This window comes from Poecilia reticulata, chromosome 19, assembly GCF_904066995.2.
Source record: "Poecilia reticulata chromosome 19, P_reticulata-male-v2, whole genome shotgun sequence".
In the NCBI taxonomy this organism is placed as follows: Eukaryota; Metazoa; Chordata; class Actinopteri; order Cyprinodontiformes; family Poeciliidae; genus Poecilia; species Poecilia reticulata.
Window position 1 is genome coordinate 25,873,642 of NC_088848.1, and position 20,055 is coordinate 25,893,696.

The 20,055-nt window shown below is 40.2% G+C and overlaps 1 protein-coding gene and 1 long non-coding RNA gene across 2 annotated transcripts in view; one reads left to right on the top strand and one right to left on the bottom strand.

Moving 5' to 3' along the window:
- Positions 1 to 20,055, bottom strand: part of LOC108167265 (ryanodine receptor 2-like) — a 54,694-nt gene that overhangs the window by 23,270 nt on the left and 11,369 nt on the right. Inside the window, exons 2-3 of the mRNA XM_081600232.1 lie at positions 3,754 to 3,873; positions 3,187 to 3,291 (exon numbers count right to left, since the gene is read on the bottom strand). Coding sequence (XP_081456358.1) covers positions 3,187 to 3,291; positions 3,754 to 3,873 — 225 coding nt within the window. The remainder of the gene's footprint in view (positions 1 to 3,186; positions 3,292 to 3,753; positions 3,874 to 20,055) is intronic.
- LOC108167270 (uncharacterized) lies at positions 3 to 2,081 on the top strand. The gene is made up of 2 exons (XR_001777626.2): positions 3 to 1,324; positions 1,397 to 2,081. It is a non-coding gene; the product is annotated as an uncharacterized LOC108167270 (long non-coding RNA).

Sequence of the window (20,055 nt, forward strand, 5' to 3'; positions counted from 1 at the left end):
GAGACACATGGGCAGACACACAAATAACAGATAAAGGTGTCCAGAACATAATCGTAATTCATGCAAACTGTACATGAAACTGTCACTTCAGAAAGCTTAATAGAGTGCAAAATCCCTGCTAACACACAGAAAAGGTGTAAGCCATCAAAAAAATTCTAAAATTCTAAATCTTTGTAATATCATCCTAACAAGCTGATGTGAGCTGATGAAACAAGCACTCAGGGCTCAAATCAGACTGTTATCAGAATAATGGCTTCATAATCAGCAGTTAATTACATTTTCTAACTGCACTGCTGCAGAGGATTTCTGCTCTGGAGCAGCAAATTATGCATATTGATGTGATTATTACCGTATATGTGAATATTTAGGTAGGAATTCTAAGTTAAAGTAGAATATTTACAGGACATTTTGACATTTTACTTGTCCAGATATTGTCTTAGATATTTTGCCACACAGCTCTTTAATAAGAGAAAATCTTTTATCAAGAACTGGGTTGTCAACAAATGAAGGTGGTTTGATCATCAAGTATCACTGAAGTTACCTGCAAAATCCAGAAACCTAAGCATTTTATTATTATTCTAAAATATTATTCAAAAAACACCAGGTTTTATTTTTAAAATTTACACGTCATTTAAGGCCAAAAATAGAATGATTTTTCTGTATAATGGGATGCTAGTTTTTGGTAGCTACTGTGTAAAGTAAAAATATTTCCATCACCTTCCTCAGCATCTTACAGCAGTAATATTCTTTTATCTAATCATCTTCTAAACTTTGATCAATTCCGATATGTCAGAGCCTCCAGAATAAAAGGATTCAGATAAAGGAGAGCTGACGCTCAGTGTAACAGACCTGCAGTTTTATAAATATTTTATTCTTATAACACTTGACAATCCGAACAAAGCCTTACAAAAAATATTTCCACATATGTTCAAAGTTGGACCAGAAATTTTCAGCAAAGCCCTTTCAGTTTGTAGTGGTATAGAAATGCACCTAATTCCACACAGGTGGTTGTCAGGTGAGAAGTTCTGGTTGTTAAGGTGGGTGTGGTATATAAGGAGCTGCGGCTTTCATTCAGGATGTGTCGTCTTTGCTCTTCCACTGTGTGGTTCGCGTCCTGTGGACTCTGGCAGCGGAAAGTAACAAATCACTGGCTGGTGCGTGCTACACTGAGATCCTGGTGGTAGGTGTTCTCTCTCCCTGCACTTCAGCTGATCTTGGCCAGAAAATATAAATTGAATTGTGATTATAGGTAAAGCGCCACTGCGCTGCGCTCCTTCTCTTCCTCCTTCTGCGAGTGTGTGTGTGTGCGTGTTTGGATCGGCAGGTAGGAAACTAACGCTTATCTAAGCAATAGTGTTAGTTTTATTTAAAATGGTGGCTAATTAATTTTTCCTAGGTCCCCCCACAGTCGGACCATTGCTGCTCTGTTCTGCTCCGATCTACTCTGCTTTGCTCTGTCTGCATTCGTTTTCCCGGATCTGTCAGTCGGCGTTCGTTTTCCCGGACTTCCATCTCAGTCGTTTTTTGTACTGCGGCGGTATTATCCGCCTCCATCGAAGCGTGTTTGGGGTGTGGCATCGGCGCACCCATTTCACCCCCCGTTGTGGCGTGACAAGCGGGCCACGCATGGTCCTGATGTTTTAACTTGCATTGGCTATTGTTAATTTCTATTCCTTTACTTATTTTGCTTACGGCCCTTTTTGTCTTTTATTTAGTTGGGCTGATATTGCTTTTTTTCTAATTAGGTTTAAGATTGTTATCTTGGTTAACTGTTTTTCTTTTGTTGTTTTGCAGTTGCTGAGGTCCGGTGGCGGTGTTGGTGTCTTCCCCTTCTGCGTGCTGTGATTCTTGAGTTTGGGTTGTCTCACTGCGTCTGGTGTGTCAAAGGGTTTTTTTTTTTTGGTTTGCTGTGTTTGGTGGATACCGTCCCTATAGCGCCCCCTCTGGCTGGTAACTTCAGCTACTGCACTTACTTTGATTTTCTTTGTTTTCCTTTGTGTCCCTTCGTAAAAAGAAACTGGTTTTAAAAAGTGTTTTAAAAAGAGCTTAATAAATGGTTGTTTTATAAATTTGAAATTGTCTCAGATGTGCTAAATTCATGCATAACTGAACCTGTGTGCCTTAAACCAAAAGAAATATTCTCTGGGTGAAATTCCCAGGGTGGCGTTGTTGTGCAACCTATTAAAACTAAAAGTTCACCAAATCTGAGTTTCCGTCTAGTATCGCCACAAGTTCATCACTAAGTGCATGGAACGAACGCGGCGTTGTTTTAATGCTGAACACAAGCAGAATGTTTGGTCTTTATGAAGCTGATTGTTCTCTAATGTTCTATTTCAAACTTTACAGACTTTCACAACACAACTGGATTAAACACTTTGGTTACTAATTTGGTAACTTTTAAAATAAATTGATTTTTAAGAGGTTAAGGGAAAAGTTTCTGAAAAATTGTACAGCATTACTTTCTACTTCACAGAATTGTGATAGTAATTGGTCTGTCTCAAAAATAATCCAAATAATACACAGTTAAGTTCATGGTTATAAAATGACAAAATGGGAAAAGTTTAAAGGATGTAAATAAATTTGCAAAGCACCGTAAAGACAATACTATAAAGGTATTTATATGAAGGTCCTATAAAAACACCATCATTTTTAAAGAAAATAAGTAACAACACTGGTTCTGAAAATGGCACTAAAGATTTTATTTTTAAGCTCAAAACTAAAAAAATGTCTTTTATGATTTACCACTCTAATAGTAGATGAAACCCACCTGAGTATAACTTACCAGCCACATGATCTGCATGAATAGCTGTTGTGACAAGTCAGAATCTGCTGTAATACTATTACTAAGTTCTTACATTAGTACTAAATAAATATTCAAGTGTATATATATATATATATAGTAATTAATTAATTTGAATCAAAACAATAATTATAAAAACAAGAAGAAATGCCCATTCATCCATTTAGCATCCTATTTCAGACATAAACATGTACAGAGCTCTGCAGTATGTCTCCGTTAAGCTCCATTAAAACAGCAGTTTGCCCAATTACACATGAACTAATGAACATCAATAGTCTCTTTTTCAATGAAAAAGGCATAAAGGTCAGAAAAAAGAGTGAAAAAAACAAAGTGATCAGAAAGCAGAATGACTGTCATCCCTGGAACATGGATGTGGTTTCACTCACCCCTTCAGCCTTCTCCTCTCTGCTGGCCAGCATCTCCTGAAGGGCTCGGACAGAAAGGGACTGCTCCAGCACAAAGGTACAGATGGAAAGATCTGGAGGAACATTCTGGAAGTAGAAAGACACAGCTGGGCTGATATTGGCTGAGAAGCTCAGAGGATGGTCAGCAGTCCAGTGTGTATTATTTCAGAAAAAAGTCCAAAGTCTTCAAATAGATCATGAAGAAGTGTAGTGTTCATGTCCATCATGTCTACAATGTTCCACAGACGGTGACATGGTCAAATGGAGACTTTCTGAAATATCTGGAGTAGTCTATGGTGACCAGCCGCAGACATTAAAACTCACCATTCTCACAAATTGTACATTGAGCCTCATTAGACCTGCAGAACTCCAGAGCCAGACCCAATGAACAGTTGAAATATTTCAGTTTGCAATAAACCCAAACCATGTTTCATTTCTTGAACTGAGGTAATTACTTTTTTGTTGATGTATTTTTTGTGCCTTCGACAAAAAAAAAAAAAAATTGCAGGCACAAATTACATACAGAAATAAGTGAAGTATGATCAGTACCTTGGAGTTGGAGATGGACTCTAGGAAGCAGAGTCTGTTTCCGAAGCCTTCAGCTGCCAGGCAGAGCTTCTGCTGCTCTTTTTGAATTGTAGCTGAGCATTGTAGAACCACTTCATCATCCTGAGCAAAACAAAAAGAAGATCAATAGCAATTAATAACAAAGACTAGACCGGACCCAATCTGTTCCAATGCAGTCCGACCTGACCCGGTCCAGTCTGGCCTTGCTGTAGCTCGGCTCTGGCAGTGTTTGCTGCTGCAGAGCTTCGCCTTGAAAGCAGGAGGGGATTGTTCTGCCAAAACATGCAAATCTGTGTACGTTATTATTTACTTGTGAGACAGCAATGAACGACACAGAGCTTGTCACCCGGCCGTCACCTCAGGACGCTGAGGTCAAACTTCAGCTCACCATGGGACCAGGAAACAGGGCAGCTGTGGTGGAATCCATCAAAGAATTACAAACCCAGCCCTGTCTCGGCATAAAGCAGCAACAGACTAGAGGACAGAATGAGCAGTCGCTGGAAGAATATTCATCTCTGTACATTGATTGGTTGAGGCCAATCAACCAATTGGTTTCGGATCATTCTGGGTTCCAGAGAGTGAGGTGGAATTGGGCCATAAGGGCTGATGCGAAGAAGCTGAACCTGGTTTGAACCCAGCCCAGGTCTGGCCGGACTGCAAAAAGGGGCAACAGCAAAAATAATAATAATAACAAAAAAAGCAAAAGCTGAGTGCTGTCAGGTCCCTGATAGATCCCCTCTATACTGCTGCCAAAGCTACACGCAGATTCACCCCGGTGTACAATGAGCCTCAGTAGGTCCATGTGACTATGGTAATCCTCTTAGCAGCCAGATAGTAACAGCACTACAACATGTTCTGGATCCCAGTGTGACAATCGATTTAAAGCAGGTCTCATATCACAGACTAATTCTGCTCAGTCAGGAGTGGTGGCAGGAACCTGTGCTTGTTGATGTAGCTACACATCAGCAGCATCACACCTCTGTAACCTTCACTGCTAGAGATGCCAATAAAATCATTATCAGAAAATCATAAAGTGTTTATTAGGTGGCAGCAGAATCCAACTGCTGCTGCATCATTTCAGTCCTTTCAGTGCTGCTGTTCTTTGAGTGAAACTAATCTGAAAGATTTCTCTAGAAAACCCAGAACAGAACAAATATCCTCATGCAACATGTCAGGATCCCAATCTGTGTTAGTAATCCTGTTTGTGGGACGGGTCTGCTAGCTAATTTCAGAACTGATCTGTTTGATTCACTGAGCAGCGCCAGTGTGAAAATACAGTAAATGAAAAAATGGACAGTACCAGCAAATGCTGGGCTCAGGCTGCACAGCTGGGTTGTGTAAGTCCAGTATTAACGTTATGAAACATGTGAATGTAGTTCACTTCACAGGAAATTACAGACAGGAGCAGTTTCAGATTCTCTTTGAAACAGTCAGAGCTTCATCTGAACAGTTGTCAAAGAATTTCATTTCTCTGCACTCAGAGGAGGCAGGATTAACGGAGGGCTGCAGGCAAACGCTCTCTTGCATAATATTGTTTCTCTGAAAGCATCCTACTGAACACTGACAAAAGAATCACATAAAACAGTTTTCCTGTATAATAATATAAATATTAAAAACATCATGCATAGGGTGACTAAATATGTGCTTAAACGTACATTAAATATATTTCAGATAACAATATAAACTGTTGTATGATTAAATACATCTAAATATTACATAAAAGTTATTTGACAAGACCTATTTATTGCAGCTTACAGGATGACATGACAGAGTCCAGTTAAAACCACATAGATTATTTCTTAACAAAGCTCCAATTAATTTCTGACCTTTATTATTATTATTATTATTATTATTATTATTATTATTATTATTATTATTATTATTGCTATATATTCATATACGATATTTGAGATATTAACAGGAAATACTGTACACTATTTAATCAAATTAGTGTACACACTGAAACACTATTAGAACTACAGAGACATTATTGTTGAGAGATGTTTCATCACCACACACACACACACACACACACATACACACACACACACATACACACACACACACACACACACACACACACACACACACACACACACACACACACACACACACACACACACACACACGAGCCCTGCTCTCTCTGGATACCTGTTCAAGGTGTGTAAACCTTTATATAATCCCCCTAACCGACTGCTGTTCCTCCTCCCTCTCTCTTCCTCTCTCTATTTTGCTCCTTCTCACTCAACTCTTGCTCTCTCACCAAAGGGCTGCCTCGTTCGCCCACTCACTGCAGAGCTCAAGCTCCACATCAGAATAAGTCCTTTGTGTGCCTGTGCTTGAAAGAGCAGCACACCGTGAAGCTACTGTAGGACTGTTTTCCAAATCCACACACATTTCTTTGAAACCATCCATATTGATCACATTCATGTGTCCCATCGTGTCGTCCTGGTTCAGATGGATTGACCCGAGTCAATCAGTGGTGCGTTTACTGGGATACGCCTGCTGCTGGCGTCAGTAGGAAGAGCCAGAGTCATATTTCAGATGCAATACTTTTTTTAAGTGTGTTTTAATTATGAAGTGAAAGTGTTGTAGTGTGCTTAAGAAAAGGAACACATCTATTAGAGACCAAAACACAACAGAAAATCAATATTAAAATGGTAATTATGTTTATGCATCTGGCAGAGGGTTTTATCCAAAGCAACTTACAAATGATCCATTTATTTCAAAATTTATTCATTCATTTCAGGATTATTTTTATTTTATTTTATTGTTATTTTTTATTATTTTGTAATGGTGATTTATTTTATTTTATTTTATTGATTTATTGGTCTTGAGCCGGAAAAGGGTAGAGTGCCTTCTCCGGGTCAGGGGGGTCGTCCTGCCTCAAGTGGAGGAGTTTAAGTATCTGGGGATCTTGTTCACGAATGAGGGAAGAAGGGAGCAGGAGGTCGACAGGCAGATTGGGGCAGCGTCTGCCGTGAAGCGGGCGCTGTACCGGTCCGTCGTGGTGAAGAGAGAGCTGAGCCAAAAAGCGAAGCTCTCGATTTACCGGTCGATCTACGTTCCCACCCTCATGAGCTTTGGGTCATGACCGAAAGAACGAGATCACGGGTACAAGCGGCCGAAATGGGTTTCCTCCGCAGGGTGGCTGGGCTCTCCCTTAGAGATAGGGTGAGAAGCTCGGTCATCCAGGAGGGACTCAGAGTAGAGCTGCTGCTCCTCCACACCTCACCTCCCTGGTGAGGTGTTCCGGGCACGTCCCACCAGGACGAGGCCTCGGGGAAGACCCAGGACATGCTGGAGGGACTATGTCTCTCGGCTGGCCTGGTAACGCCTTGGGATTCCCCCGAGGAGCTGGAAGAAGTGGCTGGGGAGAGGGAAGTCTGGGCCTCCCTTCTGAAGCTGCTGCCCCCGCGACCCGACCACGGATAAGAGGAAGAAAATGGATGGATTTATTTTATGACACTTTGTAAAGTTACTTTAAGAATTTAACATTTCTAGTTGTTTTATTCTGTTTTTGTCAGGCTCTTTTTATTTAAATTCTAACTAACTCCCAAATCAACTTTTTTTTGCTTCAAATAAAACAAGTATAACTCCAATCACTGTGACAATTGTAGTGTTCAGTTGATTACACAATATTTTTTCCAGTCATATTCTTGTCAGACTTCAAATGACTGTAATTGTCTCCTGACTTGATTTTGGACTGATTTCCACAGACAATAAGGACGTTGTGGCCATTCAGAGTTTTGTCCACATTAATAAAAGCATAAATCATCCTCACTAGAAGGGTTTGCAGACTTAACTAACTTCTAGAAGCTGCACTGCAGGATTAGTCAATTCAAACATTCTCTAACCGTTAATACATGTCTACATGTTGGTAAAGTACATTTATTCAAGCATTTACAGACATATACACACAGTATATAGAATAGTTAATTCATGAGTTATTGAGCGTGAATAAACACTGGGTAAGTTGGCTTTGGGGGTAATTCATTATTATGGGTAAAATATTAGTAAATGTGTTAATTTATAGCTTATAAAGTATGAATCATCCTTATTTAATGATATTTTTTAGATTAATTAACTATTTATTAATGGTTAAATGGGGCTAAATAAGATGTAGTTATTAAGAAGTGCTACCGAGACTAGTATTTATTAATTATATATTAATAAGAATATTTAATTTTGAATGAAGCAGCTCTCTATATCCCATCACATGCGAGAAAACAATGCAAATTGATTTGAAGATTTAACAACAAATCTGCACATTCAGCTGCGTATTAATCAGGATGGAGGGTTCAAACAGAAGAGTTGGGTCCTGGTGAATCACTCAGTGTTTGTGTCGGAAGCAGCTGACAGAACCAGTGGTTAGTACAAGTCCTGGTATCATTTACTAGGGCCCATCTAAGTAGAAAAGTGGAAACAACTAAATGGAATAGAAACATTGGAGTTATAATATTCTGCCTGAATTCATGCTCTGTTTAAATGATCTAAGTGTGTGGGCAGAGGGAATGCCATCACACACACAACCATGTAGGGTTTGACGGAGCCTGTTGTAATGCTGACACTTACGCCTGGCAGATGCAATCCCTCCGCTCACACCCACACACAAGACACTGAGAGGCTGCTGCTACGTCTCCATGACTATCATTAAGTGGAATCGTGCTTTAGTGACATTTATGAAGGCTGACACAAACAAAAAGTTTTCCCTGCTTGAAGATGTCTAGTGCCTGTCAGCAGGAGATTGCATTCCTGCCTTCTATGGAGAGAGAGAGGAGCGAATGGAGGGAACCTCTGAATGACATCACCCACTGAGGAAAAGCTAGCAGCTCAGATCCTCGTGTACAAATGTCACATTTCACATAGATATCTGACTTTAGAAACCACCTGCAACAGTGTCTGCTTGGTTCTACTAAAGATTTAGTGGATAAAACATTTCTTCATGTCCCAGTACTAAGATGAATCATTTAAACACAAAATCTAATTTTGTATAAGATACAAACAGGAAAAAAACAGGAAAAGAGGATAAAAGTAAAAAAAAAAAAGCTGTCAATATATCAATAACAGGGAATTTTTGATTTCTAAACAGTTTAGTCCTAAGAAAGGGGTCAATTTTTAGGAAGCAATTCATATTCCAGTACATGTGGTATGATTCTGGCCCGTCTGCCTGCTGTTTCCCTCCTCAGCTCTCACCACTGCAATCAAGTTCATCTGGTCCACCTGCACTCTACCACTCTGCAGTGCAATCAGGTTCAGACCATCCGCCTGCTCACCAACAGTTATATTCAGTTATATTGGTGGGGACTGGTTGTTAGGGCCAGGTTAGGTGGAACCTGGTCAGATTCTTAGATGCAAATTAGTAAAATCGTAAATGTAATTATAAAATGAAAGGCAGCCTTGTCGTCCATCACTGGGTGCAGATGTTTGTGTATCAGATTTATGGGTTTGTCAGAAACACAATACAACAATTCTGCAGTTCCAAGCTTCATCCTTGAAGCCGGTGCCCATCCCCCCAGGAGTTTTGGACAGGTTGCTACGGTAGATTTAAAAAATTGTCAAACATGCATGAAAGAATCAAGGCAACACTCCAGATATGTTTTTGATAAGGGAATAATATGATGTAAAGCTCAAAAGTTGATTTTACAAAATGCTTTCCCTTTAAATACTAGGGGGCTTGATTGCTGGAGAGAGTCACCTGATCAAGAGGCAGAGTAAACAATCCAGGAAGTTTTAGTTTATAAAGATTCCTAGTGTCTTTATAAGACAACTTATAACTCATAAGTTGTCTTATAAATCTGTAAGACAACTTATGTAAACCCTAAGGGATTAGTTAGGTGTTATTTAAAACAAAGGACATGGACACTGGGAGTCTGACAATTTTGTTGAGTTATGCGTTTGTGTCCAAATAGTGTTCCATTATGTTCTCATTATTCACCACTTGTCATTTTCCTGGTTTGTGGCTATAAAAGGCAGCACTGTGTATTACCTAGACAGAACAACCTGGTTCTCACAGAGCTCTGTTGTATTTGTTTACTTTATTGCTCCTAGATGTGATCTTTTAATAACGTACAAAGTCTAATTGTAAAAAAAGATCCTTGGAAAAACTGACTCAAATGACAGACATTTTAAATTCCACCGGCAACATTTCAGAGCGTCCTAGAGGAATCTGCAGCTTTCATCTCACTATTGAGCACAGGATTTACTTCATGCCTACAGAGAAACTTTGTGCTTTGCATGTGAGATTTCATAATGCAGTGAGTGACCACCCCCAGTTTGAGCTCCAAAAATGTTCAAATTGAACCACAGGACAAAAAAAAGAAAATCACTTACCCTTTTAGTGTCCTGATATTCACTGGTCAATGAAATCCAGAGTTTTGACAAAACACCCTTCTTTTGCGCAGAATTCCAGCAATTCAGTCTTTGTTAATAAAAAAAACTTCATTTTAAGTGTGTTTAAAATGACACAGCTGTTTAATTTGCGAGATTAGCTGACAGCAGTGTGAATTTTTGCTGTCACAGTTTTTACTCTTTCTTGTGACTTGCGGTAACATGTTTATATTTTTGATCATTATTTTTAATTTAGCCTTGTTTTGGACGCATCAGCAAAAATTGGTTCTGTTAGGATTATTAAATTTATATCACATTAACACTGAATAAGTAATGGCTCTTTTTCACAATAAATCAACATTTAAGTTCTGCCAGCCTCCTACTCAGCTGACCACAGTCTGACCACTCCAACGGTTCCCTGTGGGGTTGGAAGGATTAAATAAACAGTTTGTGCCAACATTTCTATGATACCAGAAATACATCAAATAAATAATGGATGGGTGGGGGTGAGACGAGGAGCAGCCTGTTGTTTAACTCAGTGGTCCCCAGGCCCAGAGAAGAGACAGGAGGATGGATTTATCCCGGACCGGTAGGTGAGTCCCACATTACAAGCCGCTCTGCGTAACATGCGGCGACCGGCTGCTAATGAGGCAATGAAGCTTCAAGCTGCTTCACCACGTAGAGACCAAGCAGGCTGTGGATATAAGCAACACTTCAGGTGTTATTATCTCTCATCACTCCCAGATGGAACCGTCTCGTTGCAGAGAAACAAGCTCAGGGCTCCGTTCGTCAGTATCATGAGTTAAAATGTTCACAAAAGTAAAATGTTCGTTTTTGTGGCACGTATGTATCTTATTTTGAAGGGATATATAAATGTTACCATAGCGACCAGAGTCAGAGCGTTTGGGTAGTGGTCGAGAGGAGATGAGTAGAGCTTGTGAGTCTTAAGTCTGGTTTAGACGGAAAGATTTAAGAATGTCGGCCGATTCTCCAAACCTCTGTGACCACAGAGCTGATAAAGTCCAACAGGTTCGATCGGTTCGTGTGTCCAAGGCAGGAGCAACACGAAGCGATTCCAGTCACAAACATCCCGATTCCAGAGGATAATCCAGTAAAACCCCCAACATAGCAGGAATTTAGAAGAACCAAACACGGATAATGATGTAGAAGGAATAGTGAGAGTTTGTGGAATCATTTTAAGAGATAAAAGACGCAACAAAAAGAAAAGACAGTGGATGAAAGACGACGGGAGCAGCCGCTCTATTTGCTGCACTATGATTTGGAGGTGACTGTGTTTTTCATAGTTAACATTTTTAACTGAATAAACATAAACATATGTAATAATGACCTTTACATATAATAATAAACATTTCCACATATAATCTCCGATATCCACCGGACTCTCAGTTGCGCGATATGTCAGCTGTTTGGGATTCCCCTCTGCTCTGACGTCACCGCGCTTTCTGATTGGCTACCTGTCACATAAAAAACCCCACAGATAAAAACTCCAAGACGACTCAAATTGGGCATATTCAGGATTTAGTGGGAACCCCCCCCCCCCCCCCCCCCCAACCATAGAGTCTTTGACTGTTCAGTGAGATTAGATCCTTTATGAAGCCCTGATCAATAGCAACAGGAAATTATGTATTAACACATTTATTGACATCAAGCAATTGAAACCCATCAACCTATTCTGAACTTTAACCCATTTACTTAAAAGGTTTACCTAAAATACAATTAAATATATTTTTATGAGAAGCACCTGATGTTGTAAGTCACTGGACTCTCTGGTATCTAACTGGCAAACCCAATGCAGAGGGGCAGTTGTACAATATGTAAGTTCTCAAGTTCTTAATTCAAGAAAATATAGCAAATCAGAAGTAAAAACTTTTGATGCTTTCATTTTCATCTTCACTAAAAACAAGACCACAGTCTTCCCCAGTAGCAGAAGCTGTGTATGTGGAACCTTTACAATGCTATTCCATTCTGATGGACGGTCTACCTGCTTCTCATGTGATTTGAGTTCACTGACCATTATACACATGCAAAAGAGAGATTGATGCACAGTTTACACTTAGCACTCACAACACCAAAACCCAAGAGTTACATTGCACCCATATTTACTATGCAGCTAAAAGTATTAAATAATGCTGCAAATTACTGAAGTCTGCTCCAAGAGCATGATGTACCATGATGGAGGTCAAACCGCTGTCACAAGATGGCGCTGCTACTCTCATTACACTGTAAAAATAAATTGGTTGAAGCAACATAATTGAATTGCTTTGATTGGTAACAAGTAATTCAATTAAGTTCATCCAACTCAACTTATTATGTTTTGTTTTAACTGAATTCATAAAGCTTGTTTAAAACGACAGATTTAAATCAGACTTACTCAAATCACCTAGTTTACTTCAAATAAAGAAGAAAACTGATCATTTATCTGTTTTTACCAGGGTTTTTAGACTCTTAGACTCAAGCAGCCTTTATTTGAGTATAGTTAGACAGGACAGTGAGAAATGAAAGAGAGGGAAGACATGCAGCAAAGGTCATCAGGCTTTAATCAAACTTACGATGGCCGTGTCAAGGACTGAGGTCTCCTTATGTTTGTTGTGCTCTGCACCTGGACCTGGTTGGTACAGGATCTGTCCCTGGTGAAACTTGCATCATCATGTCAGATGGAGGATACCAACACAGCATTTAACTTAATTGTTTCAAATACACTTTTGAGAGCGCACTCTAAGAAGTGTACTCTAAAAATACACTATTAAACCATTAAAAAGAAAAAAGAAACCCAATGCCTACATGGTAACTCTTTAGAGGGGCATGTAATGACAAGTGAAGTCTCTACCATAATCTAACATTATCCTCTGGGACCAGATAATCTTCAGGTGTATTTTTGCACTTGAAGGTGGATGCTTCAAGTGCAAAAATAGACTCTAAAATAGCCTCCATTTAGAGTTATATATTCTCTAAATATTTATACTCTAAAAATATTCTCTAAATATTTTTAGAGAATGTTTTCTAAAAATATTTAGAGTATTCTCTAAAAATTAGTTTTTAGAGAATACTCTAAAAAGTGTATTTGAAATTAACTTCAATGCCATGTTGTTGTCCTACGTCTGAAATTGTGTTGCAAACTTCATCAGGGACAGATTCTGTACCAACCAGGTGTTGTGGTGGTGCAGGGACAGAGCACAACAAACATAAGGAGACCTCAGTCCTTGACACGGTCTTAGGATCGCATCTCTGCTTTTTGCGGATGATGTGGTCCTGTTGGCTTCATCAGATCGTGATCTGCAGCTCTTGCTGGAGCGGTTCGCAGCCGAGTGTGAAGCAGCCGGGATGAGGATCGGTGCCTCCAAATCCGAGGCCATGGTCTTGAGCCGGAAAAGGGTAGAGTGCCTTCTCCGGGTCAGGGGGGTCATCCTGCCTCAAGTGGAGGAGTTTAAGTATCTGGGGATCTTGTTCACGAATGAAGGAAAAGGGAGCGGGAGATCAACAGGCGGATTGGGGCAGTGTCTACTGTGAAGCGGGCGCTGTACCGGTCCGTTGTGGTGAAGAGAGAGCTGAGCCAAAACACGAAGCTCTCAATTTACCGGTCGATCTACGTTCCCACCCTGATCTATGGTCATGAGCTTAGGGTCATGACCGAAAGAACGAGATCATGGATACAAGCGGCCGAAATAGGTTTCTTGTGGAAGAAACCCATTTTGGCTGCCCGGATGACCGGCATCCGTGAGGGACTCAGTAGAGCTGCTGCTCCTCCACGTCGAGAGGAGCCAGTTGAGGCTCGGGCATCTGGTCAGGATGCCTCCTGGACGCCTCCCTGGTGAGGTTTTCAGGGCATGTCCCACTGGGAGGAGGCCTCAGGGAAGACCCAGGGACCATATCTCTCGGCTGGCCTGGGAACGCCTTGGGATTCCCCCGGAGGAGCTGGAAGAAGTGGCTGGGGAGAGGGAAGTCTGGGCCTCCCTTCTGAAGCTGCTGCCCCCGCGACCCGACCCCGGATAAGCGGAAGAAAATTGATGGATTTAATTATTGTCAAGTCTAGCTTGAAAACTTTCCATCAAAGATAATGACTGAAGAAAGAATGCTGGTGTTCATGCATTCAAGTTTTAAAATGTCAGTTTGGTTTGATAGACGTATAAGGAAGATGAAGGAATCATACAAGTTCTTTCTCTTCTTTTCCCCATCAAATGAATTTTTTCAGAGTACAGCCATCTAGTAATCAGTCAGGGACACATCATATGATTGCTTCTTGACATATTACAAAACATCATCAATAAGGTAGCAGCTGAAATTGAACACGGTATATTTCCAGCAAGCAACCATCAAGCAGAACACTAGCTTGTTGCAGCTCAACTTTTCTTCGCTGGTGATGGATGATTGAGAAATGCAGGAGCATTTACTACTCAGTTCAAACAAAATGCTCTGCACTGTGATAAACTTATCAAAACATTATTATACATTCAAACTTCACAGAGGAAAACACTAACTGCCCCAGTGTGCAGCCTTCTATCCACCTCTATATTTCCACAACACATTGTGAACAACAATTTTGCTCAACACTGTTCTTTCTTCAGACAGATTTAGGTTAAAAGTATAGTTGTTTTTTTGTGGGGTTTTTTACCAGCATGTTTTTCTTCTGACTGAGAATAATAACACACTTTGAAGTGGCACATTGTATGTATATGTGTGTGTGTGTATACCATAGAAATAAAGTCTGATGTAATAATGGGAACTTTGTGTTCTCAGGCTGTTTCTGCTCCTCTTGCTGTCATATATGGGACACCTTATGAAGTTGGACTTTCCAGGCTCCTCTGATGTCTTTGAAAGGCCAAAGGCAGAATCTGGGACCACTGCAGCATACAGCAGTGCAGCAGGAGCCTGTAAGCATACGTTGGTTCTATGCCATAGGTAGGTCTTCCAGAAATAGGTTGCCAGAGCAGCAGTAGCCCACATCAACAATGATGAATGAGACGCTGCACAGAGCCCATTATTCAAACCCTCTGAAAGTAGTGCTCTTCTTCTCTTACAAACACACACGTGTGTGTTTGTAAGATACACACATGCTCACCTGCACAACTCATGGTATATGGGTTGCTGCTATAACTGTTGAGGGGTCACAGCAGTGGGGAAAAACTTTATCCTACTTTTTTGTGTTTTTCAAAGCAGGACATGAAAATCTGCACGCTTTTTAGTGGAACAAACTCCTGGAGACCATTTCATTTTATCTAAACTGGGTTTTAGTACTTTTTCTGTCTTACTGGTTTTTCAGCCTGGCACACTAACACAAAGAAAAATCTGCAATTAGAAATGTTATTTTATACAAATGAAATAAGATTTTGGCGCTCGGGCCCCAGCAGCCTTGCCTTGCAGTGATTAAGGTCTTGGCTTCGAGTCCCAGTTTGGGAGTTTGGATGTTCTCACTGAGCATGTGTGAGTTCTCTCCAGGCACTCTGGCTTCCTGCCACAGTTCAAAAACATGGTTGAATTTAGAGGACAATCTCTCTAAATTGTCACCAGTCTGACCCTGGACAGGTCAGACTAGTGACCTGTCCAGGCTGACCCTGCCTCTCACTTGATGACCTCTGGAGAGCACCAGCACCCCTCCTAACCCCACTAGGGACAGGCATGTCTGAGCTTACTTTCTCTTAAAAAAGCTGACAAAGAAGTCCTTGCATGAGGTCAGGTCAGGAGGGCAGCGTGTTTCTGCATGGAGACTGCATGTCCTCAGCATATGTGGGTTCTCTCTGGGTGCTCTGGTGTCCTGCCACAGGTCAGAAACATGACTGTGCGGGTTGTTGGTGTCTCTAAATGACCCTGCACTAATCAGTGGATCTAGATAATGGATATATTCCATAACTTCAAATATATCTGTTTAATAGATCATTCCAAGTTTAAATTCCCAGACAAATAAAAGGCAAAAGCTGCATATCACAAATTGTGCATGTGTATCCTAGTCCAGTGTTCCCACAAGACCCCTTCAGTCCTCATCAGTCCCACTCCACTCAGAGCCTGCACTCTGTCCTCTACACTCTTCTCTTTAGATGTTTCTTCCTCTTCTCTATATTTGTTCTCAAGTTCTTTTCTATCCTCCTATTGCTCGTTCATCTACTGTGCACATTCGTTTACATAAGAGCACTGCGGTCAGAAGCAGAGCAAGTTCTGTTCTGCCATCTTACTTTTCTTTTTTCCCCACATCTCTCTTTCTCTCCTTGATCCACAACAAGCAGTGCACATGTAATCTGAATGTCATCATTAAGCAAAGCAAGTTGATCATTTTCTGGATTCCTATCAAATGTCTTCCTTCAACTTGTCTTGTTTCACATTAAAAACCAGCAGCATGGGAATGATGGGACCAATATGTATTCAGATGAACATCATCAGGACAGATTAACGGTCCTGATGGCAACAGAAGATGGATTCAATGTGGGATTATAAACGGATACAGGACCCTGATCATAGTGTTTTCATGCAAGATAGTTCAGAAGACTCAGTACTATTGGGATCAAAATTACAACATTTGTTCCAATTCCAGCTGATGTGGTTCTTTTCCACACTGCCCTGTCAAACTAACAAAACTTGTTTACCTGCATCATCTATGGGGCGCTGAACACGACACAAAAACCTCTGAAGAAGACACTGAACAACTTCCTTCTTTATAAAATGTAAACAGTGGCGTGGTGTGAGATTTTAGTGGTTTAAATGGTCCTGCTTGCACTAGAGTTGTGCATTTGTTTTAGTTGTATTTACCCAGAATTCCCTGGGCTGCAGTCCACTTCCAGCTTTTGGAATGGACCGCAGCCCAGCCGGTCTGCTTGGCTTTTACATATGCATTCAAACTGCACCAGATTCACTTCAGCCAAACTAAGACCTGAGTCTCTAGGCAGAGCAGAGTTCATTTTTTGGTCCGCATCAGAGTTCTATTGCCCATTCACACCTTCCCTAACAAACCGGACATTCTGAACAAATGAACTAGAGTTGGATTAAAGTGGACTTAACAGAGCTGGTGTGGCTGCAGCCTGAAACTGCGGCAGTGTCATTGTCCATGCAGTCCGCCTGTTAAATACTGAACCACCTCAAAAATTACAACAGGACCAAAATCACTTATTTCTTCACAGATAACTACATTACACTTTCAGTGAAATGTTCTGCTTTGTGAGAAGAGGTTTTACAGTAATCAGCTACACTACACACTCACCAAGCATTTAGAAACATGTCCAACATCAACCTTCTTCAACTGAGAAAAAAATGATTGAACTACACATGCTGCACACATTTCTGGGCTAAACCTTTATTCCAGCACCTGTTACATTTCTGAGGTAGTTTGTCAGTTTCTGGTAAAGATGTTTCCTAGAATACTGCATTCAAACTGTTTATAAGCATGTGTAGAAAAGCACAAGCCTTCACCTCAAAAGGTCGCCTTCAAAGTGTGTTTCAGTTGAAAGCATTCAGTCCCACAGAAACACACACAGATGTATCCCATCATGCTTCTTGCTTCTTCTGAGCCATTTGTCTTTATTTCTCATGTCCAACATTGACCTCACTGTTATGCTTGAATTATTCTGTTTGATTTGATCAAAAAAAATCACAAACATCAAAACTACCTACTAAAATTATATCATTTTATCTTTTTTCTCTTAAAGAGAAAATACAAAGGATTTTATACAAATAATACAATTGTTTGTATTCTTCATAAAATATACACTTCTACTGTTAACTGAGTCCTCCTCTCATTTGCTCAAAAGCAAACTTGTGCATCCATTAATTAAAATTGGCTAAATATAAATGGTTTTCAAGAAAGTGACCCATTTACCATCTTTGTTTCTGAGAAGGAACTAAATGGTTTATCTACAATAAAAAGACTAAATGCCTTTCTTTTAACAAGAGCATTGTCTCAATTTTCTCCAAAATCCTATCAGTTTGCTTGCTACATTAAAAATACCCTTTGTTGAGTAGGTAAAAACAGAAAATATCGCATTCATTAAAAAAATAACTTTAATTTTTGTAGCTAGTGAGTATTTTCAACCAGGCAATTTTTGGCATATGGGACGGGAAGCTGGGACACCACTGTCAGAGTTTGAAAACCTTAGTTCCTGTTTTATTTTAGTGGTCTGTTTTTTAGTAAAATGCGTTTTATTTACTTCCCAATTTCCTCAGCGTTGTGTCTTTTGATCTTGTTGGGCCCTAGCAGCAAAGCAAAGTGCTGCAGAGGTTTATTAATTCATGTCCTAAGTTGAACATGGAGGTGGCCATTTTGGATCAAACTTCAACAAAGTCCTCCTCGGGATTTTGACCCATCTGCTTCCTTTTCAGCCATTAGGCAGCTAATAATAAACTGACATCGACGATGCAATAAAAGATTTCTACAAAGCTGGAAGGTCTGTTTTTGCTTTTCAGGAATTAGAGCATGTGACTACTCATGGTATTATAAAGAGCCGTCGCCTCATAAGATCCTCGACAGCTGACACCAGTAAGCTAAATATACATTCTCTGGCTGCTTTTAAACCATGAACAGCAAAGAAGAAAGAAAATTTGCTGCTTCCATCTAGAAAACAGCTAAATTGTGAGAAACAACAGAGGAGCAGAACTTGACCACGTCTAACTCCTGCACCTGAAATCCGTCACGTGCCAAACAAAACTCATCAGTAATTCAAGACACTGTTTGCTTTGCTACCTCTGATTCAAGTAAACATTAGGACTATCATAACATTTTCAAACTTCACACCAATAATACACTTATGTAAAAATAATTATTATGTAAATTTTGCTGTATTCCAAGAATTTTAGGTTTTTCATTTCATTTAGCTTAATTTCACTAATATTGTCTCAAGGCACTTTACAAAAAAAGGTTAATTCAATCCAGTCGTATAGACAAATACACATTTCATTGATTCCTTCCAAATTGTTCCTAGTAGTCAAACAATTGGTTACATTTTTTTAAGGAAACCCAACAGAATTGCTGACGTCATTGACTTGCAGAATTAACTCCTACCGTCTGCCTTCACATCTAGATAGACTCCTCTAGATAGACCATATATACAGATAAAAAAATAAGGGAAATTAAACCTACAACCTTCCAATTACAGGGCAACTACACAAGCTAGTCGCCATGCATGACCTAAAGCAGTGTTTCTCAACCCTGGTCCTCACTGCCCCCCTGTCCTGCATGTTTTAGGTGTTTCCCTTCTGCCACACATCTGAATTGTATCTCTGGGTGATTAACAGGCTTCTGCAGTACTTGATGGTCATGCAGTCATTTGAATCAGCTGTTCTGGAATAGAGGCACATCTAAAACATGCAGAGCAGGGGGACGGTGAGGACCAGAAAAACACTGATCTTGGCAGAGAAGAGTCAGGGACATGATCTTTCCACTTTGTCTCAGTGAAATGCATAATACTGTACAGCATCCAAGACGTCAACAAGAATCATTAAAAAAATATTTTTGACCAGAAAAATGAGCAATAAAAGTTTTTAAAATGTGAGTGATGTGAGTGACAGAGCTACCCCAACATGCTGCCACGTTGTGTGATTCTAACCTCACAGAACACGCTTATTATTCCTTGTTGATATGCTCACTTCTGACATTTGATCAGTCACAGCAGTGTTAATATGTATGGAACAAATCTCAGAATGAAAGCTTACTTTGGCCCTTTGTGTTTAAGGCAGTCTTTGAAGACCAGCAGCAGAGTTTTGATCCTTTACTGGACTCAGTAAACTAGAGGATTAGAGGCAGAGTGTCCTTTTATTTGACCAGAGGTGGTTCTCCACTGGAATTCTTTGAGCAGTCTGCCAAAACAGACATTTCCCTGCAACACAGATAAATAAATAAAGATGACCACACTGCTGCTGCCATGCTGTTTGCTTTGTGCTGAGCCATCAGCAGTCACCAGTAACTGTGTATTGATCTACATTCAAAGTGCACTTAGCAGGAGAGCTGGAGAATTAGGA